The sequence below is a fragment of the Salminus brasiliensis genome, chromosome 15 (assembly GCF_030463535.1).
Source record: "Salminus brasiliensis chromosome 15, fSalBra1.hap2, whole genome shotgun sequence".
NCBI lineage: Eukaryota > Metazoa > Chordata > Actinopteri > Characiformes > Bryconidae > Salminus > Salminus brasiliensis.
In genome coordinates, this window is record NC_132892.1 from 22086503 (window position 1) to 22107683 (window position 21181).

The window sequence follows — 21181 nt, forward strand, 5'->3', positions numbered from 1 at the left end:
ATGGCATTTCTGAATCAGACCAGCTTTCACCTATGCGAGTTACACTAGTGTCAGAATACTTCAGTGTCCAACAAAAAACGCACTCACAGTGTCATGCAGCACAGTAACAATAAACACACCACCCATAAACTTTTAAAGCTAAAGGATGAAGTGATTCGAACCTGCACTTAAACAAGTAGCAGCAGCCAGCCGTGTGCTTTGTAGAGGCCATAGGCTCTGCAAGCGGTTCTGCGTTGTACATTTGTTTACAGTGTCACAGGAGGAGATAGCGCTGTTTGTTTATGTATGTTTTGGGACCTTCACACCCACTCTTTTTTTTTTTTTTTTAACCCAAGGACAAGCATTAGAGCGTCAGAACCAGAAGAGTAAGCTGGCAGTGAACTCTAGCAGCACAAACGCACATGAGAGACTGATGCTGTCTCTACTGAAACTGCAGCTAATTTGTTTCACCGTTGGGAGCAGCTTGGGCTCTGCTCGGCGGAATTCAGGCGCTTCCATGGCGGGTCTGAGGCAATCCTTTTGGAGTCTTCAGTTGCTTTTACGACCTTTGAAGATTTGTCCCTCCTTTTCTTTCTCTTCCATTCTGCTTCCAAAGCCAAAAAAGGGGCAAAAACTCATTATTATATTATGTCATTCTATTAAAATTATTATTGCAAAATGGATTGTTCTAGTTCTGAAATCTGGGTGAGCCTTATTTGAAACCTGATATTTATTAATATGCATGTATTTCCACATCTGATTTTCAGAACCATATTACTATTTAAAATGACAGCTTAAAAATTGCACTTGCACACTTGACTTGACTCTACTACATAGCATTCATGCTGTATGTTGTTATGCATTTGTTATGGATTTCCAGATGCTACACTGTGTAATAGTGAATAGCAGAGTGGTCTCCTTATTGACTTGTTTTTAGTAGTGTCTAAGCTTAGAGGTATCTTTGAATTTTTAGCCCATTCAAACTAGCTAAGGTTTTTCTTGGGTAAATAGCAAAGCACTTTTGTAAGTCGCTCTGGATAAGGGCGTCTGCTAAATGCATTAAATGTAAATATATAATGTAATAAATATATAATGTAATATCTCGGCAGTTCATGACATGAATCTCGACATGATAATCTGAAGTTGTAATATCAGCCATTATTCTACCTTTCATAACAGTTAGTGTTAGTAGTGACATTGCACTGTAAAATTACTGGACGTAATCTGTTAGGACAACTCATGACATCATATCACATCCGTCATAACATGTGTATAGCACGGCTATGTCACAGAGTTACAGTAAAGGCCTATGTATTAGCAATATTAGCATGTAGGAACTTGAATAGACTAATGAAAACTTAAAATTGTAAATATAATAATAATAATAATAATAATAATAAATCATGAACTATAAAAGCACATAGTTTTGAGCACCAGTTTGAATGCGAGGGATGTGTTGCAGTTGTGAGTTTTTTTTTTTTTGATGGTTGAGATGAACAGCAGCAAAAGTACCCACTACAAAATCTGTAACACCCTTATTTGTGACCTAGAAATGCCTGTTAACCCCTTAAAAAGCCTATGATCCACAATCATCTATCAGCAGATAACAGCTCCACCAGTTAGAAGTCCCTGTGGTTACTGAATAATACAACCTAGTGTGTAATAAGCCTTGGAGTGTTAAGGGGTATAATTACTGCATTGATAAGTACAATAAAGATAGGACAGAAATTACGTTCAAACAACGAGTTAAAAATCAGATATCTTTACCTGAATGCTATATGGTGCATAAGCTTGTATTGTGTCTAAACTGTGGTGTTTTTGTACTCTAAAATGAAGCTGTTCCGTTATACGCTCTTGTATACTCACTTGTTTCACCATTCTCCACCATGTTTAACCATAGTAAAAGAACTGTATTGCATAGCAATACAGTCAGAGGCAGATTTCTTTCCCAGCAGGTCCCTGATGCATCAACCTATCATTTAGATTAACTGATTTAGTTGAATAAATGCTCTTGAATCTTTGCTTACTGTGCACTGAAAGCGCTGCCTTTGAAACTTAGCATAAGCTAAAAGTTCCTGTGGGGAGGTGGTATTGAGAGTAGTCCTGCTAGGCCTAATTGGCATACTGCGTCCTGTAGCATATGCAGTCTGCAGTGGGAGTCCATCTGACAGGAGGCTGCGCCGTTGGCCACCTACGCGACCGGCCATATGCAGCAAACAGAAGGGCTTTGTATGCCCACTGTCCTTTATTTAATATACGCCGTCCTGTTCTAAAAGGCCTCGGCCGGGGATAGTTTTCCTCAACTCGTGCTTGTGATGATTTAGCACTGGAGCTGTCACAGAATACAACAATAGTTGACTTACTAACTGCTGCTGTTAGAACGTGACCTTTCCCAAACGGTCCCATATTAGCTAACATTTAATAGCAGCTAAATTAAGCTACTTAGAATTAGATGAATACCAGCAGTTATTCGAGCTAACTTCAAATAGTTGCTGCCTGTTAAGCTAACTTTTACCTCATCTTTTCTTTTGACAGAAAGTCCCCTCTTTAATGAATTAGGACTGGAGCTGCCAAAGTCTCTGTATACAGCAATCGTTAGCTTACTAACTGCTGTTATTAGAACTGGGCCTGGCCCAAATAGTCCCCTATTAGCTAACATTTGAAAGCAGATAAAGTAAGCTACTTAAAGCAGTATCCCAGACTGGGATGTTCTCCCCCGATGCCACCAGGTACCATCTTGCTACGTTCAGTAGTTGCTGCTAGTTCACTTTTAACATTCCTTTGCCCTGAATGCCCCCCCTTGTAATAAATTAGTTCTGGAGTTGGCAAAGTCTCTATAAACAACAGTAGTTTGCTTGCTGACTGTTGCTATTAGGTCCCATATGAACTTTTAATGGCAGCCAGAAGACGTCGCTTAGAATTGTATGAATAGAAAACGAATGAATGGTAAACTAAATCTACACGTTATCACTAATGATTATTTCACTTTAGCCACAAAATTCTTGTCAGCAATATACATAAATATGTGGGTGATTTAATAAAGCCAATAAAACACTTTTTTTTGTTATTTGTCAAATTCCTTTTTATTTGGTACTACCAATTAACACACTTGTTCATAACTCTAGCACTAGCAATCTTTCCAATGCTAGGACGGAACCAGCCACCGCCTCTTTACTAACTGCCGCCGATGCAGCATTGCCAGGCAGGCGCTTGAAAGAAAAGCTAACAGATGACTGTGCCGGCCAACATCGCTATAAGAGTGATGTGGAGAGAGAGCACCATCTACCCACTTGGAAAGAGCATGACCAATTGTGCTCTCTCTGACCCCAGCTGCTGATGGCAAAGCGGCATGGCTGCAAAGCGGCATGGCTCGCATCCTCCATGGCTGGCATTTTTGATGGCAGGTGCTACTGCAACACTACATTCAAATAACCTGCTGCAGATTTGTGCCACTTTAGCCTAGTAATGTGAACTTACAGAATGCACCTATATATCTCAGATGAACTATGTGTCATTTTAATCTTACTGCTGTCTATACAAAACCCTGCATCTCCAAAACAGTAACTTTAAATGAGAAGCAGAAGAAGTCTTTATTAAACAACCCTTAAAGGATGTAGTTTTGTGGGCTTTTGTTGGTCCAATTACCATGAAATGTATAAAGGCTTAGCTGAGAAGTTTTGTCACCATTAAATGTAAAAGCTTTGTTCCAACGGAGTATTTATATAAAATTGGCCTAACAGTAACCCTTTAAACCCTGTACATAAGCCTACTATTATTCATCACGCTCATAACTGCATTATTGTCATAATTAACATCAGTTATATTTACCTTAAAACAGAGCCCTGTGGGAATCCATCAGAAATGGTTACCAAATAATTCATGATTCATAATAGTTTCTGTGTTTGGATTAACAGCTGACTAATATACCAAAAGTTCAAGAGGTTAAATCTCTATTAAATAGTTTTATGTTATAGGATGACTTTAAAGTATAAAACAAACCACCAATACAAACACACACACACACACACAGAGGGATGGCCACATGCATAAGCAAGAAGTCTAGTGCATTGTCCCCACACACACAGACACACACCAGTTCTCCTGGTCACACATAAGCAGTCCTTCACTGTCTCACACACAGGCTTAAGGATACTAAGAGGCTTAGAGAGCTCCTTTATGCTTTTTCTGTCTCTATCTTGTTCACTCTTTCTGTCTCTCTCTCTCTCTCTCTCTCTCTCTCTCTCTCTCTCTCTCTCTCTCTCTCTCTCTCGCTCTCTCTCTTTTTCGCCACCATCCCTTGCTGTTTAATTCACACCCACTCCCTCACCCCTACACACAAGTACGCATGTACACACCATCACATACACACACTCCTCGCCGCACTGACACTCCTAGTTAGCTACCAAGCTAAAGCCAGTGCGCTGAGCCTGCAGCGGTAGCAGCACACTCCCCGCCGCACTGTTATTAGCATGCATGGCTCTTGTTGGACATTTAAGGTTAGCGGCTCCCCAGGCTCATTCCCCTTCACCGCAGTTTAGCTTAGCTTATAAGTCTTGTACCCTTCTGAAAGACTCTTAAAAGGAATAGTTTGGCGAAAAATCTAATGTACACAATTTCACCCCCTAGCCCAAATGTAGTTGATCAGATGAGACATGTTTGGTGTCCATTTTTTTTTTCCTTCTTGGGTTCGCTCTGGCGCTTTGAGGCTGTTTGCTAACAAATTTCTTCCAAATTAGCATTCAGGATTCAGCATGTTGGGCCTTTACACACCAAGTGCAGTCTACACATACAAAACTTTGACATGGCGATCATAAAGATGATGGATCAGTTGTGTCCCAGCAGCTACAACTTGGTCACATTTGAGAAGTTGCAGAAGTGCTCATAAAGTCGTAGGCCTGCATATATGAATTTTATTCCCATTAGCTTTCCTTGACCTTAGTGCTGGGCCTCACTAAGTATTGCCAAAGATTGCTAGCATGTAGGTGCACATGATCAGATCAGGCAACATCAAGATGGATTAGACATGCTAATTGGCTGTTCTAAAACCAATGTCCGCCATTAGCTTTGTACCTCCAGTGCAGGTTTCTACACTAAACATATACTGACATATACTGATCAGCTGCATTTCAGCTGAGTGAAAAGTTACATGTAGCCTCACCTACATGAGCCTGTTGAACATCTCAATCTAAAGCCATGGGCATTAAACTAGACTATTTCCAGCTTCAGCATTTGATGGCCCTGCTCTAATGTGACTACCAGTTTGTGATGGTTACCTTTACAATAACAGCACTTACAGTTGACCGGGGCAGATCTAGCAGGGAAGACATTTTACAGACCAATTTGTGGCAAAGGTGATATCTGATGACAGTGCCATGTTTAAAGTCACTGAGCTCTTCAGTACAACCTGTTACAAGTCTACTACCAGCTGCGTTTGATTGAGTACATTTGTTAGCAATGGATGCACCTGAACTCAATAACAAGGTGTGTCCACATACTTATTTTTTACTATAGAATTAATGTTTTTGGTCAAAATATTGCCTTAATTTCGAAGTCGGCTGGCTAGTCTTAGATCAGCACAAGGGAAATGCGTTGCTTTATTTTGAATTCAGGAGAACAGGCGTCCTTGATGGTGTGGTGGGTGGGTGAGGGGGGGGTATCAGTTTTAAAAATTCCTGTGTTGAAGGTCAGAGTGAGGTTTTAATTGGATAGTTTATTCGTTTAACACATTTAAGATGGCTACAGAGAGAGGGTAAATAAAGGTGAGGGCTGAAAAAAAGGTTTTTACAGGTTTTTGGCGGAGGATACAGCTGGCGTTTTAATCGACTGCAGTGGGAGTGAAAGTCAGTACTGATTGAAAAGACAATTATAAATGAAACTTGAGAGCGCCCAGAGGAAAAATGCATTAACAAATGTTTGAAGAATATGAATCTTATAATGGCCCATACCGCTGTAAAACACAGCCTTGTTTTGTGTGCTTTGTGTCCTTTAATTTTTATTATTTTTTTGTTATTTTTAAGGGAATGACCGCCACATGATTGATGACAGAAAAGTACAAATATTGTTACAGAGTCAGGATAAATTAGGAGACAGTTGTGTGGTGGGACTGGTAATAATGATGTGGCGTGTAACCATAGAGTACTGTTGTGGTGTTCTTGGAAGGACTTCACTTGAAAGGAAACTCGTGACCACCGTCTTTCAATTGCAATGATGAAACCTTTTTTTCAAAAGTACAGTGTAGAGAGGGCCTGCCAATTCTCGGTGCTCCTCTGCTCTCTCCAGACAGATGAGCATCTCACATTTTATACCCTTCTACAGGTCATGTGTTGTTGCACTATTTCCATATATAGGATGTAACTGTCTAACACCATGAGGGATGTAAATCACTCGTCACATACTATATTTGTTCAGTTCATGTATGGCTTTACCAAATTAGGCCTGGGAATGGATCACGTTCTCCCATTTAAGGCTAACCCATGGGCCTCACCATATTGTCTCTCAACTCCATACCATTCCTTTAGATCTATAAATTCCCGCAGAGCCAATGTATATACACTACAGTAGTAAGTGAAGTTTGGATTTTTTTGCGTAGTATTGTGAGGATTGTAGAGGATGTAGGAGAATTGCTATGGTAATGGTATATTGTAGATTTATTTTATTGATATTTTTATTGATACTTTTATTGACGATTATTTCAACTCATAAAATCATGGTGGATCGGATGAGGACGGCGTGTTGCCATTGTGTGCAGAAACACATGGAATATGCTACCACTGTCACACTAGCGACTACCTCAGGGTTGCCTGTATACTACTAGTAGAACAACAACTCATAACTAGCGTGAATATCTGTTTAAAAGAACTGAAAAGAAACATACACTCTCTAAACAAAAGGTTCTAAGGGTAATGTCAGAGAAGAACCATTTTTGGTTCCATAGAAAACCCATTTTTGTAAAGGAACTATGAGATAAACAGAGTAAATAATCTGTAAATAATATTGCTATTGCTTTTTTACTTCTATTATTTATTTTGTGTATATACTAGTAATTTATCTACGAGTGTCTTGCTACCCCTTTTCTGCTGTGACACTGAAAATTTCCCCACTGTGGGACTAATAAAGGATTATCTTATCTTATCTTATCTTATCTTATCTTACAATGGTTAAGAATCTATACATTGAACTCTAAACTGAAACTACGAACCATGCCTAGTCTTAATACCAAAGATACATGGTATAGTGTGGTGTATGTTGGCTACAACTAGTTATTATCAATAATGTCAGTCATACAGTTATATTAAAATAATAGAAAAATAATAGTAAATGTTGGTAAATCGTGCTATTGATTGCTTTCCTGGATGTGTGGACTTTCTATTTACATCAAATAACTGAAAGATAGAAAAGTCAGATAGCAAATGTCTGAGAAACATGCAAGAACATGCTGAAACAGTGAAGAGCCCTGCCTTTCTTCTAGAGCAGTCTTATTGTTTTTCTTAGGCTCTGTGAAGTAAAACCAGTAGATCTGTCTGTCTGTTTCTCTCTCTGTCTGTCTTCCTGTCTCTGTTCCCGCTTTTCTTCTAAGACCAGTTTTGGAGTTTTCCTCCTAATTACTTAACAGTGTACTGGTACTAGAGAGAGGGGCAGCTGTTAGTAGATGAACACAACAGGGCAACTCTTACTGGCAGATAATGCTCTGAGCTCCTTCCTCTCTCTCTCTTTCTCTCTCTCTCTCTAAAATGAAGCCACAGGTCTGTTCTGAGCCTCGTTCAGGCCGCAGGCTGTAGGTTGCAGGTGTCGGTGCATAACGAGCACGGTGACAGGCGTTATGTGGAAATGCAGTTCTGCTAGCCAGGTGCATCTGTTTACACCTTGTAGCTGCTGACACCCTGCTGCTGTTGCTTACCTGCGCAAAGTCGCTCTGCTCACCTGGAGATGGGCTTTACACCTAAATACAATGCCAGAGGCACCAGGAGCAGGTTGCTGTGAAAAAGCCATAGAGGTAGACTTGAGTAATGTCTGGAATGCGTGCTGATGTGCTGCCGTGGCAATACTGAGCACCACTCTGCTTTAATAAGAGGACAAAGTATATCAATTCTGTACTGGCAGAAAGTAGAGATGCCATTTGTATACTGTAAAGGTTCTTTTCTGTTCAGAAAATGCTGCTTTTTTATTTGTGGCTTTAGGGATGTGCTGATATGGAAATTGTGGAGTGATCTGGTATTTTCTACGGGCATTCTATGGGCCAATGACGATACATACACATTTCTAAAATGTGGAAAAGACACAAAAAAACAGACAATTCAGCTTAGTATCCTAGCATCACCCAAAATATCCTGTTTTCATCAGGTTAAATAAATAAAAATGATAAAAACGAGATGTTAGAAAGTAACAACGTATTAAGTTTAGTCTGATTTATTTAATATATTTCATTTTGAGCTGCTTGTAAGAATTGTCTAACATTATTTAAGCAATATTAATATTTTATTACTTGTTTCAAGTCATTTTATAGACTGAAATTTTTTTATTCCAAATTATTATTATCTTGTTCCAAACATTTTTCTTAAATATATTTTTATTAAAATAAACAAACAAAAAGACATTTTCAAAGATAATAAAGATAATAAAATGGCCAGAATAGGACATGAATCAAGAACTACTATTACTACTACTACTACTACTCCTACTACTAATAATAATAACAACAACAATTGTATAGTTATTATTTCATTTATAATTTATATTATTTTATTATAATTATAAAAAAATATGTATTTTATTTATTGATACATTTTCCTAGCTTGGGGTTGTGGGTTCAATCCCTGCTCCGGTCTCTGTCTGTGAGGAGTTTGGTGTGTTTTCCCTGTGTCTGCACAGGTTTTCTCCAGGTGCTCCAGTTTCCTCTCGCCTCCCGATTGGCTATGCTAAAAAATTGCCCCTAGGTGTGAGTGTGTGAGTGAATGCTTGTGTGTGGAACTCTGCAATGGACTGGCACCCTGTCAAGGGGGTATTCCTGCCCTGCAGCTGATGACTCCAGGTAGGCTCTGAAACCAGGAAAATACAATGGATGTAAAAATTATTTTGGAAAGGGACAATCTCAAATATAAATAAATTGATATTTAAAATATTTACTGTGACTATTATAAAACTACTGTTTGGTCTAAGTGGCTTTGGTCTGTAAATTATTAAAAAATTCAATTTACATTTACGGCATTTAGAAACGTTGACAACTCATGCCGCTGCATTCTGGATAAGTTGCAGGGGCCTGATGGTGCGCAAAGGGAGACCAGCCAGAAGAAAGTTGCAGTAGTCAAGTCTTGAAGTGACGAGAGACTGAACGAGCACCTGGGCGACTCTCTAGAGAGGAAGGGTCGAATTCCCTGAATGTTGTACAGGAGAAATCTGCAGGACCGAGTCAGATTTACAACATGACTTAGAACGATAACTGATCATCCAGGACTACACCAAGGCTTCAGTAGATGGAGTGACCAGTGAGTGACTCAAAGGAGATGGCAAGATCATTGTGAGTTCCAGCAGTTCCTGGGATGTACAGCAGCTCTGTCTTGCTGGGGTTGAGTTTGAGATGGTGAGCTGCCATCCAATAAAAGACATCAGTGAGACGTGCTGAGATGCAGGTAGAGAAATCCTGGACTTTGTGGCCTCATATCATGGATGAATTAACAAAACTATTATGATGAATGGACCAATAGAAATGCACCAAAATGACCTGGAATAATATCTTCTATTGAAAAAAAAGTTGCCATCTGTGTGGCAGCAATGGACAAGGTGTAAACATCAATACTGGCGCAACACTGTCTCTCTGTGTGTGTGTGTGTGTGTGCTAACTATGAACAGAGGTATATGACTCTCCTCTATTTGTGTGTGATGAAACAGATATGGCCGTGAGGTAAACACAAGAAATAAAGAACTGTAGCATTTCTGTGTGGTCGGGGGTTTGTACACACTGTATATTTGCTTGTTCTGTGGGCATGGAATGAGTAGAAAAAGAAAACACTGGAACATAGATAGGTTCAGCTCTGATGGAAAAGTTTGGTGATGATGTTGGGAGGTAAGATTGGCATTTTTCTCGAGAGATGTATTGTGTGAGCTGTGTCTCCCACTGTGTCATGCTGATTTTTTGTAGTTGAGTTTCCCAGTTCAGGAGGCTCGGGTTTTCTTTGTTATGGTGATTGCGATATGGATTGGGGGATATTAACTGTAGAACGACACGCCTAGCAGACACAGGGAAGGGGAAGTTGGAGCCTGGCAGCCCAGACGAATGGAAATGTGTTCAGTTATTTGTTGCCAAAAATGTTGTACAGGTGTGCAGTGCCAAACAGCGTGAAGGTAGTCATCAGTTGTCTTTAGGGAGCCCTGAGAGCAAATAGCCAAGTCAGCAAATCCCGTTTGGTGCATTTTTTCCCCTTCCCTGTGTAAAGAGTGTTCTCTGGAGGACTTTGTTTTGGATGTACTGAAGGTTAGTATACTCTTAAAAATAAAGTTAGCTTCAAATGGTTCTTTATAGAAGTGGTTCTTCAAGTGGTTCTTCTATGGCATCGCTCAAAGAACCTTTTGAAGCATCTTTATTTTTAACAGTGTATTGTCAGTTGGTGAAAAAGTGTTTGTGCAGATTTGGGTCCAGAGGTTGGCACTGGAGGACTGGAGGCTCAAATCTTTCTCCCATTTTGAAGTTAGAGGGTATATTTATTCTACAGGAGATGACAGATTGAAGTCGTAGATACTGAAAATATGATTCCCTCGCCATTGTAATTTTTCTGGATCAGTTTCATAAATGTTAAAAAGACATGGTGTCTTTGTTTTTTTTCCTTCCCCAATTACCCAACTTATTCGTTAGTATGAATTGATTGATGAAATTTACTAATAATGAGTGTTGTGTTTACGATCAGTCTATTCTGCTTTGATAGGAATTACATTTCTCGCGTTCTGAGAACAAGTAAAGATAATGAATCAATCCTAAATTCATTTATTCATAATAATGCGCATTTCACAACCTGATGTTGTTGGAAAGCGGCCTTACAGAAATCTGGGAATAAGTCAAAAAAGAAACCGAACAAATAAACAGGTAAACAGGTAACCCCAAGTGAGAAAGCCAAAGGCGACAGTGTCAAAGAAAAACTCCCTCAAGCTTCGAGAGCATAAGTGTATAATTATACCACTCATATTTACATACACTGCTCATAACAAAAACAGCCTGTTTAATTCTAAAGGATAAAAAAAAGTTAATAAAAAAATCCATAATTCAAATTCCATGGAAAAATGTGGAAAATGCAGGATACCACCCCTTTAATGGCAAAGTACCGATGCTTGAAAAAAAAAAAAAAAGCTTAAGCACAGTAATGAATTACGCATGCTTCATTACTGTCCACCGCTGTAAGCCCTCTATTACGACCCACATTAGTGGAACATTTCTCTCGGATTCACTCCTTCATGAAAACTCATCTACAGACGGCTCAGGGTTTCAGATGCATACGAGCGCCACGTCTCAGTGTAAATAGATTGCAAGTTTCCGTGTGTACTACTGCTTTTTGCTCTAGGCAAAATACGATGTTCTCTCTTGCTCGCTCGCGCTCTCCATTTCCCCAAGGACCGCCACCGACCTACTTAGGAAAGTCTTGCGCACCCTAAGCATGCTCTAAAGAATATTTACAGAGTGGTACCCAGATTCAGGATGATATGATTAAATAATGAAGCAGGGAATAATTAGCTTGTCACACGAGAAGGCCGCTGGATGAGACTGCGACAAGATGCTGCTGTGTGCAGTAATGCTCTGAAGTGAGGGATTGTGGGGGTTGAAGTTCTGACAAGCACATCTTTCAGGTAGAACGAGGAGTTCATGTTAAGGACAAAAGTGCCATTTTATTGACAAGTGAAAGAGGCATGTGTGCTCTTGCTAAAGGTGGGTTTATGTACTGATTAGTATTCATTAAATTTTCTTAATGTATTTTATTTTTTGTTGATTCATTTATTTATTACTTAATGTATTTATTTAATTATTGAATATTTAAATTATTACTAAAAAGTTAGATTTTTTTATTTTTGATTTGATTTCTCAAGTTTGTATTTGTGTAATATACATTCACACATCTGCATGCAACATTTATTAGTTTTCAGTCATTTGCAGTCAAATATCACCTAAATCTTCTTTCCACACAGAGTGAGGACATCATCTTCAATGGCAAAACAATGACAAAACACTATTGATAGTTTAGTTAACACCTTTTTAACGTCAATTTGTAAAACAATTAATAATCATCCAAAAAAAAAAAAAAAACTCAATACCATCAGTCTAGACTGAAAATCGATATTCTGTACAATTGTCTAAGTAAATGGTAGGACAGTCAAGGACAGTCAAACTGGATGATAATCAATAATAATCATGCTGTTAACCAGCCATTCAAAATAGGATTCTCAAAAACAAAGCATATCAGTCTAGAATATCACATTCTAATACTACAAAATATAATAGTTTAACTGTAGTTTTAATTAGCAGCCTAGAGAATTATGTGGCTACTGTTATGTATACCAGGATTTCTGAACTAATTTGCAGCCCATGCAAATAACCCCAAATCTTCTATGGCCCCCAAAGAATTTTTAACCAACCCAGATGTACACAGTACAAAACAATCATTAAGCAATCAGTGTGACCCTCCATTTATACATAATGGGTGAAATCCTTGCAGTTAAAAAAAGAGAAAAGGTTTACTTTGACTTGTTTTGAAGATACAAACAGTGTCTGTGTTGGTCTGCCAGACCAAACAAAAAACTGAACCTTTTATTTTGGCAAATACCTGTCATAACAGTAATAAATATGTAGTTTGGTTAAATCTAATGTATGACATTATTTGGTTAAATCTATGTATGATATTATTTGGTTAAATCTATGTATGACATTATTTGGTTAAATCTAATGTATGACATTATTTGGTTAAATCTATGTATGACATTATTTGGTTAAATCTATGTATGACATTATTTGGTTAAATCTAATGTATGACATTATTTGGTTAAATCTAATGTATGACATTATTTGGTTAAATCTAATGTATGACATTATTTGGTTAAATTGTCTGAGATTGCTACAACGTTTTATATTCACATATCAGAAGGATACTAAATGTTAAAATAATTATGGAAAAAACCTGGATTGTAATCAGTAGAGTGGTTTACTGTTTTATTCCTTTTTCCAGCCTGCTTTGTTTTTGGTTTCTGAGTGAATGAATGATGTTTCCCTGCTGTAAATTGCATAATGGGTACAGTGAGCAACAGAGTTATTATGCGATTAGCATGAACAAAGATGATCATCTGTCACCTTTCTTAGCTATGCAAATATATTAATCACACTTTACCATCTGCCATACGGTAGGGCTAATATGGAGTAACCATATGGTCTTGTTTTTATTTCCCAGGTAATTCTCATGCTGACCAAGCTGTACGACTTCAACCTGGGAAGCGTCACAGAGAGCTCTTTATGGAGGTAAGAGCACAGAGCGGAAATGCATATTCTACTTTATCCAAACATAAATAATGAGGGTTTAAACTTACCTGTGGTGCATTTTTTTGAAGTGCATTTTTTTGAAGTGCTGCATGATATATTGAACTATATTGTAAGCACTTTAATACCATATATATTTTCGTTTTATTTAAATAAGCTAACAACATATTGACATTGTACTTTGCATATATGCAAGTCAAATTGTTAGCACATTAGCATATCTGTCCCGCAGTGGTGTGATTTATTCAGTAATATACAGTAGCATGAAAAACATTGAGCACACTTGATCAACATTTCTGTTACTGTGAATAGTTTACATTTACATAATTTAGCTGACGCTCTTATCCAGAGCGACTTACAAAGTGACTCGTAATACACAGATGGGCCAATGTAGTGTTAGGAGTCTTGCCCATGAACTCTTATTGGTGTAGCGCAGCGTAGTCACCCAGACCGGGAATCGAACCCTGGTCTCCCACATGGTATAATAGCTCACTGGCAATTAGTGGTTTTATCTGTTGTGCCACACCAACCACCAATAGTTAAGTGAGTAGAAATGAACTGATCTCCAAAAGGCATAAAGTTAAAGATTAACCATTTTCCCATTGTTAACATTTTAAGCAAGATTAGTGCTTAATTAAGTTCAGTTATTATTATTTTTTTATTATTGTTTACATTTCTAGAGTGGAAAAGAAGGAGAACCATGCTAAAGTTTGGGCGTCCCAAACGATTTGAGCTTTCACTCAACTTTTACTAAGATCTCAGATCATACTTAGTTTGTTAGGGCTATTGTTTGTTCCCACTCATTGTTAGTTGATAGGCAAGGTGATGCAAATTTAAAAGCTTTACAATCTGAACTTCTCAAACCTTGTCCCAACAATATGACATCATAGGCTCCTCTAAACAGCTGCCTAGCACTTTATAAACTTAAGTAATTCTTACCCACAGTGCTTACATAATATTTTCAGATAGCCATTTCCTCTGGTCGTGGAGTAATTAAAGAAAGATTTAGCAGACTCTGGAGTGGAGGTGCACTAATAAGTCCTATGTGGGCAGGTCATCAGAAAAAAAACCTCTCCTTTGTCTTTAACACAAAATTCAACATCAGTAGTTAAAAAAAAACATTTAAATAAGTCTGAAGTGTTTTGAAAATCTGGTTCTGGGTAATGATGAAATTATAGTAGAATATTGGGCTGCAATGAGCAAATTTAGATTTGGTGAAAAAGGATGCAGGATTTCATGCAAAGAACACCTCTCCAGCTGTTATAGAGGTGGATTAATGTGTGTTGCAGCCCGTGTCACATAGAAGCATTTCACTGATAGTATTTCTGAATTTAAATACCAAGAAGGATCATCACAGAGGGAGATTAGCATTGAGGAATGATAAGGAAAATAAAAAAAATAGCTATTTTATTCCTATATTTATGAATAATATTTTCATTCAATCTTTTAAGCTGAAGATGTCCTGAGGTAATAATGGACTACAGTAGATAGAAAGTAAAATGTTGAAGGATAGTGGTGGGAAGCGTGCAGCTGTAAGGCAACTCATTACCTTTTCCAACTTAAAGTGTTGTGATGTTGTGTGATTAATAGCTAAATTAAAAGAAAACACTTGCTGATGCGTCATTCAGAGTGGTTGAGCTGTTGTGGTTGGCCGATAATGTCACGTCTGGTAGCCCCTGTGAGTGATTGAGAGGGAGGGGAGGTGTCTAAAATAGGCAGAAAATTACCCAGTGCCTGCAGATCCTATCAGCACTTTCAGGCTCTTCATGCTCGTTTCATCCGCACTCATGCTCAATGTACCACACTACAAATAGGCCTACCCCCTCCAAAGTGCAGCTTCGTGACTTTTAAACAGAGAGGATTGGGTGTTAATAGACTGATAAAGCCACATTACCCTGTTAATGGTGCGTCCATCATCTACTTGCCTCACTCACTCCTTCCAACATGCCGCCTATGGACCACATGGCCCATCACCCGCCAAGGGAATTATTTATGGCTAGTAGAATAGAGAGCAGAGACCAGATCCTATTGTGCCAATGTGCTGATATAGAAAACAGTATTTCCTCCTTAAAACCAAGAGATGGCTCAACCGAACGATAGTAATTTACTCTAGCTAAGAACAAATGACAGTTAGAGCTGTTAGTCATGCAAATAATATTCCAAAGTATAAAAACATTAGCTATATTAGCATTGTTGGTTTATTAAAACACACTATACAGCCCATCCGTGGTAGTGGACACACAATCACACTGCAAAAAGTAAAATAAGGTGTCCTCTGCATTTCACCCATCTGTGGTAGTGAACACACACTAGTGAACTAGGGGCAGTGAGCACATACACACACACCCAGACTGGTGGGCAGCCAACTCTAGCGCCTGGGGAGCAAAGAGGATGAAGGGCCTTGCTCTAGGGCCAACAGTTGCAGCTTAACAAGCCCGGGTATCGAACCCACAACCCTATCGTTAATAGCCCGGAGCTCTAACCGCTGAGCCACCATTGCCCCTAATGCCTCTTTTAGTGATATCTTAGTAAAACATGTTTAATAAGGATTTTATGCATCTTGAATCTAATTTAAATGTCTGATATTTTACATTCTTACATTGTACAAATTATCCGATAAACTTTTTTCTTATTTTTACTTGTTTTAAGTTATTTTATCCCATGAAAGTGTCTTTTTTTTACTGGCAAATCACCTTTCTTGTTTCAAATACCTTTTCTAATTGATCTGTTACTTCCTGAATCAAGCAATAATAATTGTCTATAGAATAAGTCACTTTTAGTAGCTGAAATTAATTAAAGCAAGTAAAAATACAGTGAAAATAATACTGTAATAATTACTGCAATAATCTCAAAATGAGAAATCTAGACTACATTTACATTATTACAATTTAGACTACATTTAAATGACATGAAAATATATTTTTACAGTGCACACTGGGGGTAAACATTTACCTCAGCACCCAGGGAACAGCTCTGGGATATGTTGTAGGAGGCCAACATAACCCCCCTCCCACTTCCTGTCAGCTTAAGGGACAAAACTCAAGACTGAAATGAACAATTTTCTAACATCATAAAATGTAATTATTTTATGGTGCATCTTGTCATTGTTGACCTTATTTATTATGGTGTATCTGATTTATTTTGCTGTTTTAGTCATATGTAAAAGTTATGTAAAAGGGTATTGGTTCTTGCAAATGTGGAATTTTATTTATTTATTATACACTATTGTTGTAATTTTAAGGTCCTTGAAATGAAATGAAATAAGTTAAATATATCGAATGGCATAGTGTAAACAGTGCCCTCACCTGCCCATCTTTGTCTCTTGCGTTCCAACATTGCACCAGAGTTTTCATGTTTTCTAACGAGAATTTGTTTTTTTTTCACCATCGCTTAGATCACTTTCATAGTTGTAGACTGATATAGTTACTGACATGTATTATTGTTTTTAATCTTTTGTGCAAATATTACTCAATTAATTATGAAATTGAATGAAAAATTTATGTAGCTTAAATAGCTAATATACAAACAGCCTACATATGAAAGTAGCCTTAGGAAAATAATGAAACTATAATAAGAGCATGTTTAAGAACCTTAATGTACATGTAATTGCCTTTAAGAACATTTGGCCTCATTCAACAATATCTTTAGTTTTTTAAGCCCTAACAAAAAGTAAATTCTTGTGATTCTTGTTTGCAGCTATGCTCTTATAATGATAGATCCCCAATCCCTCTGGATCTTACTGTCCTTGTAAATTGAACAAATCCCTGCATATGTAGGTTTTAAGAAGCAATTTCTTCTGAAGAACATTTGGGTGAATGAGGCCCATTCTATTGAACTTCTTGGTGGTTATCTTAAGATTCCTTGCTAAGTTTTTTTTTCTTAGAAAAGCTATTGTGAATCTGCCCCAGAATAGAAAATGAAGCCAGACAGCTTTGGATATCTGTAACACTCCATGTGTGGTGTGGCTTTTCTGTGTTTGTGAACTTTGCTAAGTGTGGGCTCAGAGAGAATGGGAGAGAGTGTAATCTCAGGATGGAGAACAGCCAACCAAGATGTGATGGCACGCCAACTTCCTGTAGCAGAATGGGATAAGTACCAGGAGCTCACTACCCCACACTTTGGTAAATTAATTTGCGATCCTCTGCATAGCTGCCATCTAACTCACAGGCGCAGAATTGATTGTTTACGCTGCATCCTAGTAATTTAATTAGCGACCTTACATTAAATACTCTCCTAACAGCACGTTGATTAATCAAAGGGCAGTATGACACAGGACTAGTTACCCCATCTGTTAAGATGAGCAAGAGATGGTAATTGGATTTTACTGACTGGCATCCTGATACTCTTTCAAGCTGAATGTCCTTGACTTAATGAACTTTAATATAACACAGATGACACAGAATAATGATCTATAGGCCTGTAAAAAATGAAGGCTTTCAGTGAGACATCTCCATTAGTTTGTTTGACTAAGTGTTCCTTAGTATTTCCTTCATGTCCATCATTTCCATTGAATGTTTTACCTTGAACTGCAAAAAACATGTGAATCCATGAGCAGGCCCTCCAAGCGCCATCAAAACAGCCCATTCTGCAGGACCTCTGTGGTACTAATAAGATCCTCTAAGCCAGTGCTTCAAAAAACATCCCACTCTATAAACTATTAACTATAGTGCTTCCCAACCAACACAAACATGCATGCATCCCCATGGCATTACTAGTTTAGCTATGTTATGCGCGGGTGGGATGTTTTCCACTACTTTATCTTGAACGTGTTTTAAACACATGCTGTGGTCGTGGCACTGGCAAAATGGCAAAATGTAACTGACCAAACATTATACTGACGTTATACTGTCTATTATGTTATACACCACTGAAAAAACATGTAATATCTGGATGCCCTTGTACATCTACCACCATAGGACTGAGATTTCATACAGTCTTTTCCATTTAGCCTAAACTTATAAATATTACAGTTATAAATAAACACACACACACAATATATATATATATATATATATATATATATATATATATATATATATATATATATATATAATTATACAAATAGGTATTTGGTTCAGTGCTAGTTAAAAGCAAAGTGAACATCTACAAAGCATCTCTGTTAGACAAAAGTGTACCATGTTCTTTTAGTGCCAGCTCTGTCATGTGCAAGATTTCTTGGATATTTGTCCTCAGGCCAGAACACCCACAAACTAGAAGCCACAGACCTCCACAGGCCATACTTTTTCTTTCCTATTCAAAATGATGCATTGAAATGGAGTGGTCACTAATTAACAGTGATCACTGATTACGGCTTAACAGTGACTTTTCTAGAGACGAAACCTTTTAGATACTTTGAGCAGTAAACATCAACATATATTAAATAAGATTAATAACAAATAAGCATATGATGCTTATAATGGCTGTCTTGCTGGTCTAAGACGTTTAGTGCAACTTGTAAGTGTCAAATCTAAAAACCCCTTCTGCATATCCTGCTGTTTTCAGGCCTGTGTTCTAAAGATGCTTGCTGCATGTTCTCATCTGCAGTTTGTGTCGTATTTGTTTGTCCATATTTTTGTAATAATATATGTGCTAAGCATATTAATGATTTGATAGATTGGGTTTTAATTAGCTAGTAGGTAACAATGTCATATAGTGTCAAAAGCCACATAAATAAGCCTGCTTGTGATTCACAACCCAGTGTCATTTCAAGGAGGAGCGTGTTGACTGGCATACAGTTTACAAAGTGCTAATTGATGGGGTGTGAGCTTTTATTGCTTGTAAGTTACATTGACCTCTTAGCTTCGGGAGGGCAATACTGAGCAAGCAGACGTTGGGTTCTAAACATGCCTTGGCTGATCAGCTACATTTAAGGTTAGGGCAAAGCGGAGTAACTTCGCCTTTTTTCTTTGAACTTTCTCTTTAAGAGTGTCTGGCCATGATCATTCCCAGTTGAAACATTGTTTAGCCACCTCAAAGTTCAGGCAAGGTTAAGGTTCTAAATCCCAGCACTCAGAGCAGACACCATCCATCTGAGGTAGACATCATCTACCGACCAGCAGTATGCCCTTGAGCAAAGCACTTAACACCATGTGATCCAGGAAACGTTGAAGCATGGATGACCGGGTCGTCTGCAGCAGCCTCAGACCTGAACGTGGCTGCAGAGTGTGTTAAGAGTGAAGAGTGGCGCACAACTTTGCAAGTACACTCTTAAAGATAAAGGTGCTACAGAAGGTGATGAGTGCTGCCGTAGAATAAACTAATTTAATTGATTATTACATTTTTGTGAAAGAGATATCAGTGTGTGATATCAAGGTTCTTCCAATTTCAGGGTTCTTAAATAAAAATGGTTCTTTAAGGATCAAAAAGTGGTTTGATTTGAGTATGAAGAGCCTTTCCATGAAGTGGAGGTTTGTTAAGGGTTCATTACACTCACACATCCATTATACAAAGGTGGTTCTTTATGCAACCAAAAGTGGGAACTTAGGGAACCCTTTGAAGCACCATTATTTGTAAGACTGTACTGTAATGTGGAGGTGCATAGTATACCTGTAATATAACTGTCTGCCGAGTTACTGGCTGCAGATTAATGCCTAATTATGTTGTTACGGAATTGATTACCCATTATTAAGTTAACTGCTCCTTAAGCTTTAGTTATTAATCAGTATTTATCAATTAGTGATTGATTATATAGTTGACTGAGAGTTAGTTAATGTCTCTTTTACTCATTGACTGTATATAAACAGCTGCTTACTCAACTAACATTAACCTACATTTCAAGTACAATGACGACTACATTAACTGTTGTTTTTGTGAGAACACTGACTGCACACCCAAACTGACTGCACACTCTCAAGGTTCTAGCAAACGTTACACAACCCCCGGCTGAAATATCTGCATGTTATTTATTTTACTGCAGAAATAAAAGTTATATATAATTTATGTATTGATATCAGCATTAGTAGATATGTAGATGAAAAACATCGGATTGGCCAACAAATTCCCATATCAGGGCATCCCTACTTGATTCAGTGCAAAAGTTTGGTCAAAATTAAGTGAGTAGAAGATGAACTGATCTACATAGAGGCTCGAAGTTAAAGATGCAACAATTTTAGATAAAAAAAGGGAAAAAAGATTGAAAAAGTTCAAACTTTCTTATTTTTTCATACTTAAATTAGCTTTCATTCTGTGGCTTCATCATTACAGTCATCATCACAGTCATCATTATGAAAGGCTGGTTGATTCAGGCTTCGTAAACACTCTGATTCTTCTTTAAGCAGCTGCCCTTAAACAATGCGAATGTGAAAGGTAGCCATTTCCATCTCATTAAAAATAAATAAGCAAATCAATAAATAAATTAATAAGTTTAATAAAAAAAATGTCAGCTAACATAAACTGTGGAGGTCAGGTTGACATCTGCAAGACCAGGAAACCTGCTCATAGGATGACTAGAAAGGCAAAACCTTTTCCTAAAAAGGTATGTGCTGAAGAGGGGTGGTGCACTATATTACTGTGCAGCAACACCTATACAAATAAGACCTTCTTCATCAAAAGCTGCCCTGCATCCTCATCACACATTTTTCAAAGCAACGTTTAAAACAAGCCTGATAAAGGCCTGATAAAGTTTGAAAACAAGCCCTGTGATAGAAATAAAATAGAGCTACCTGGCTCCAATAAACAAATGTATGTTTGGAGAAAAAC

The 21181-nt window shown here is 37.8% G+C and overlaps 1 protein-coding gene across 3 annotated transcripts in view; it reads left to right on the forward strand.

Annotated features, from left to right (window-relative positions):
• sorcs1 (sortilin-related VPS10 domain containing receptor 1) overlaps nucleotides 1-21181 on the forward strand; it is a 262548-nt gene that overhangs the window by 122831 nt on the left and 118536 nt on the right. For all 3 annotated transcript variants that reach the window (XM_072656709.1, XM_072656708.1, XM_072656710.1), the window contains exon 2: nucleotides 13398-13465. In XM_072656709.1, coding sequence (XP_072512810.1) covers nucleotides 13398-13465 — 68 coding nt within the window. The remainder of the gene's footprint in view (nucleotides 1-13397; nucleotides 13466-21181) is intronic.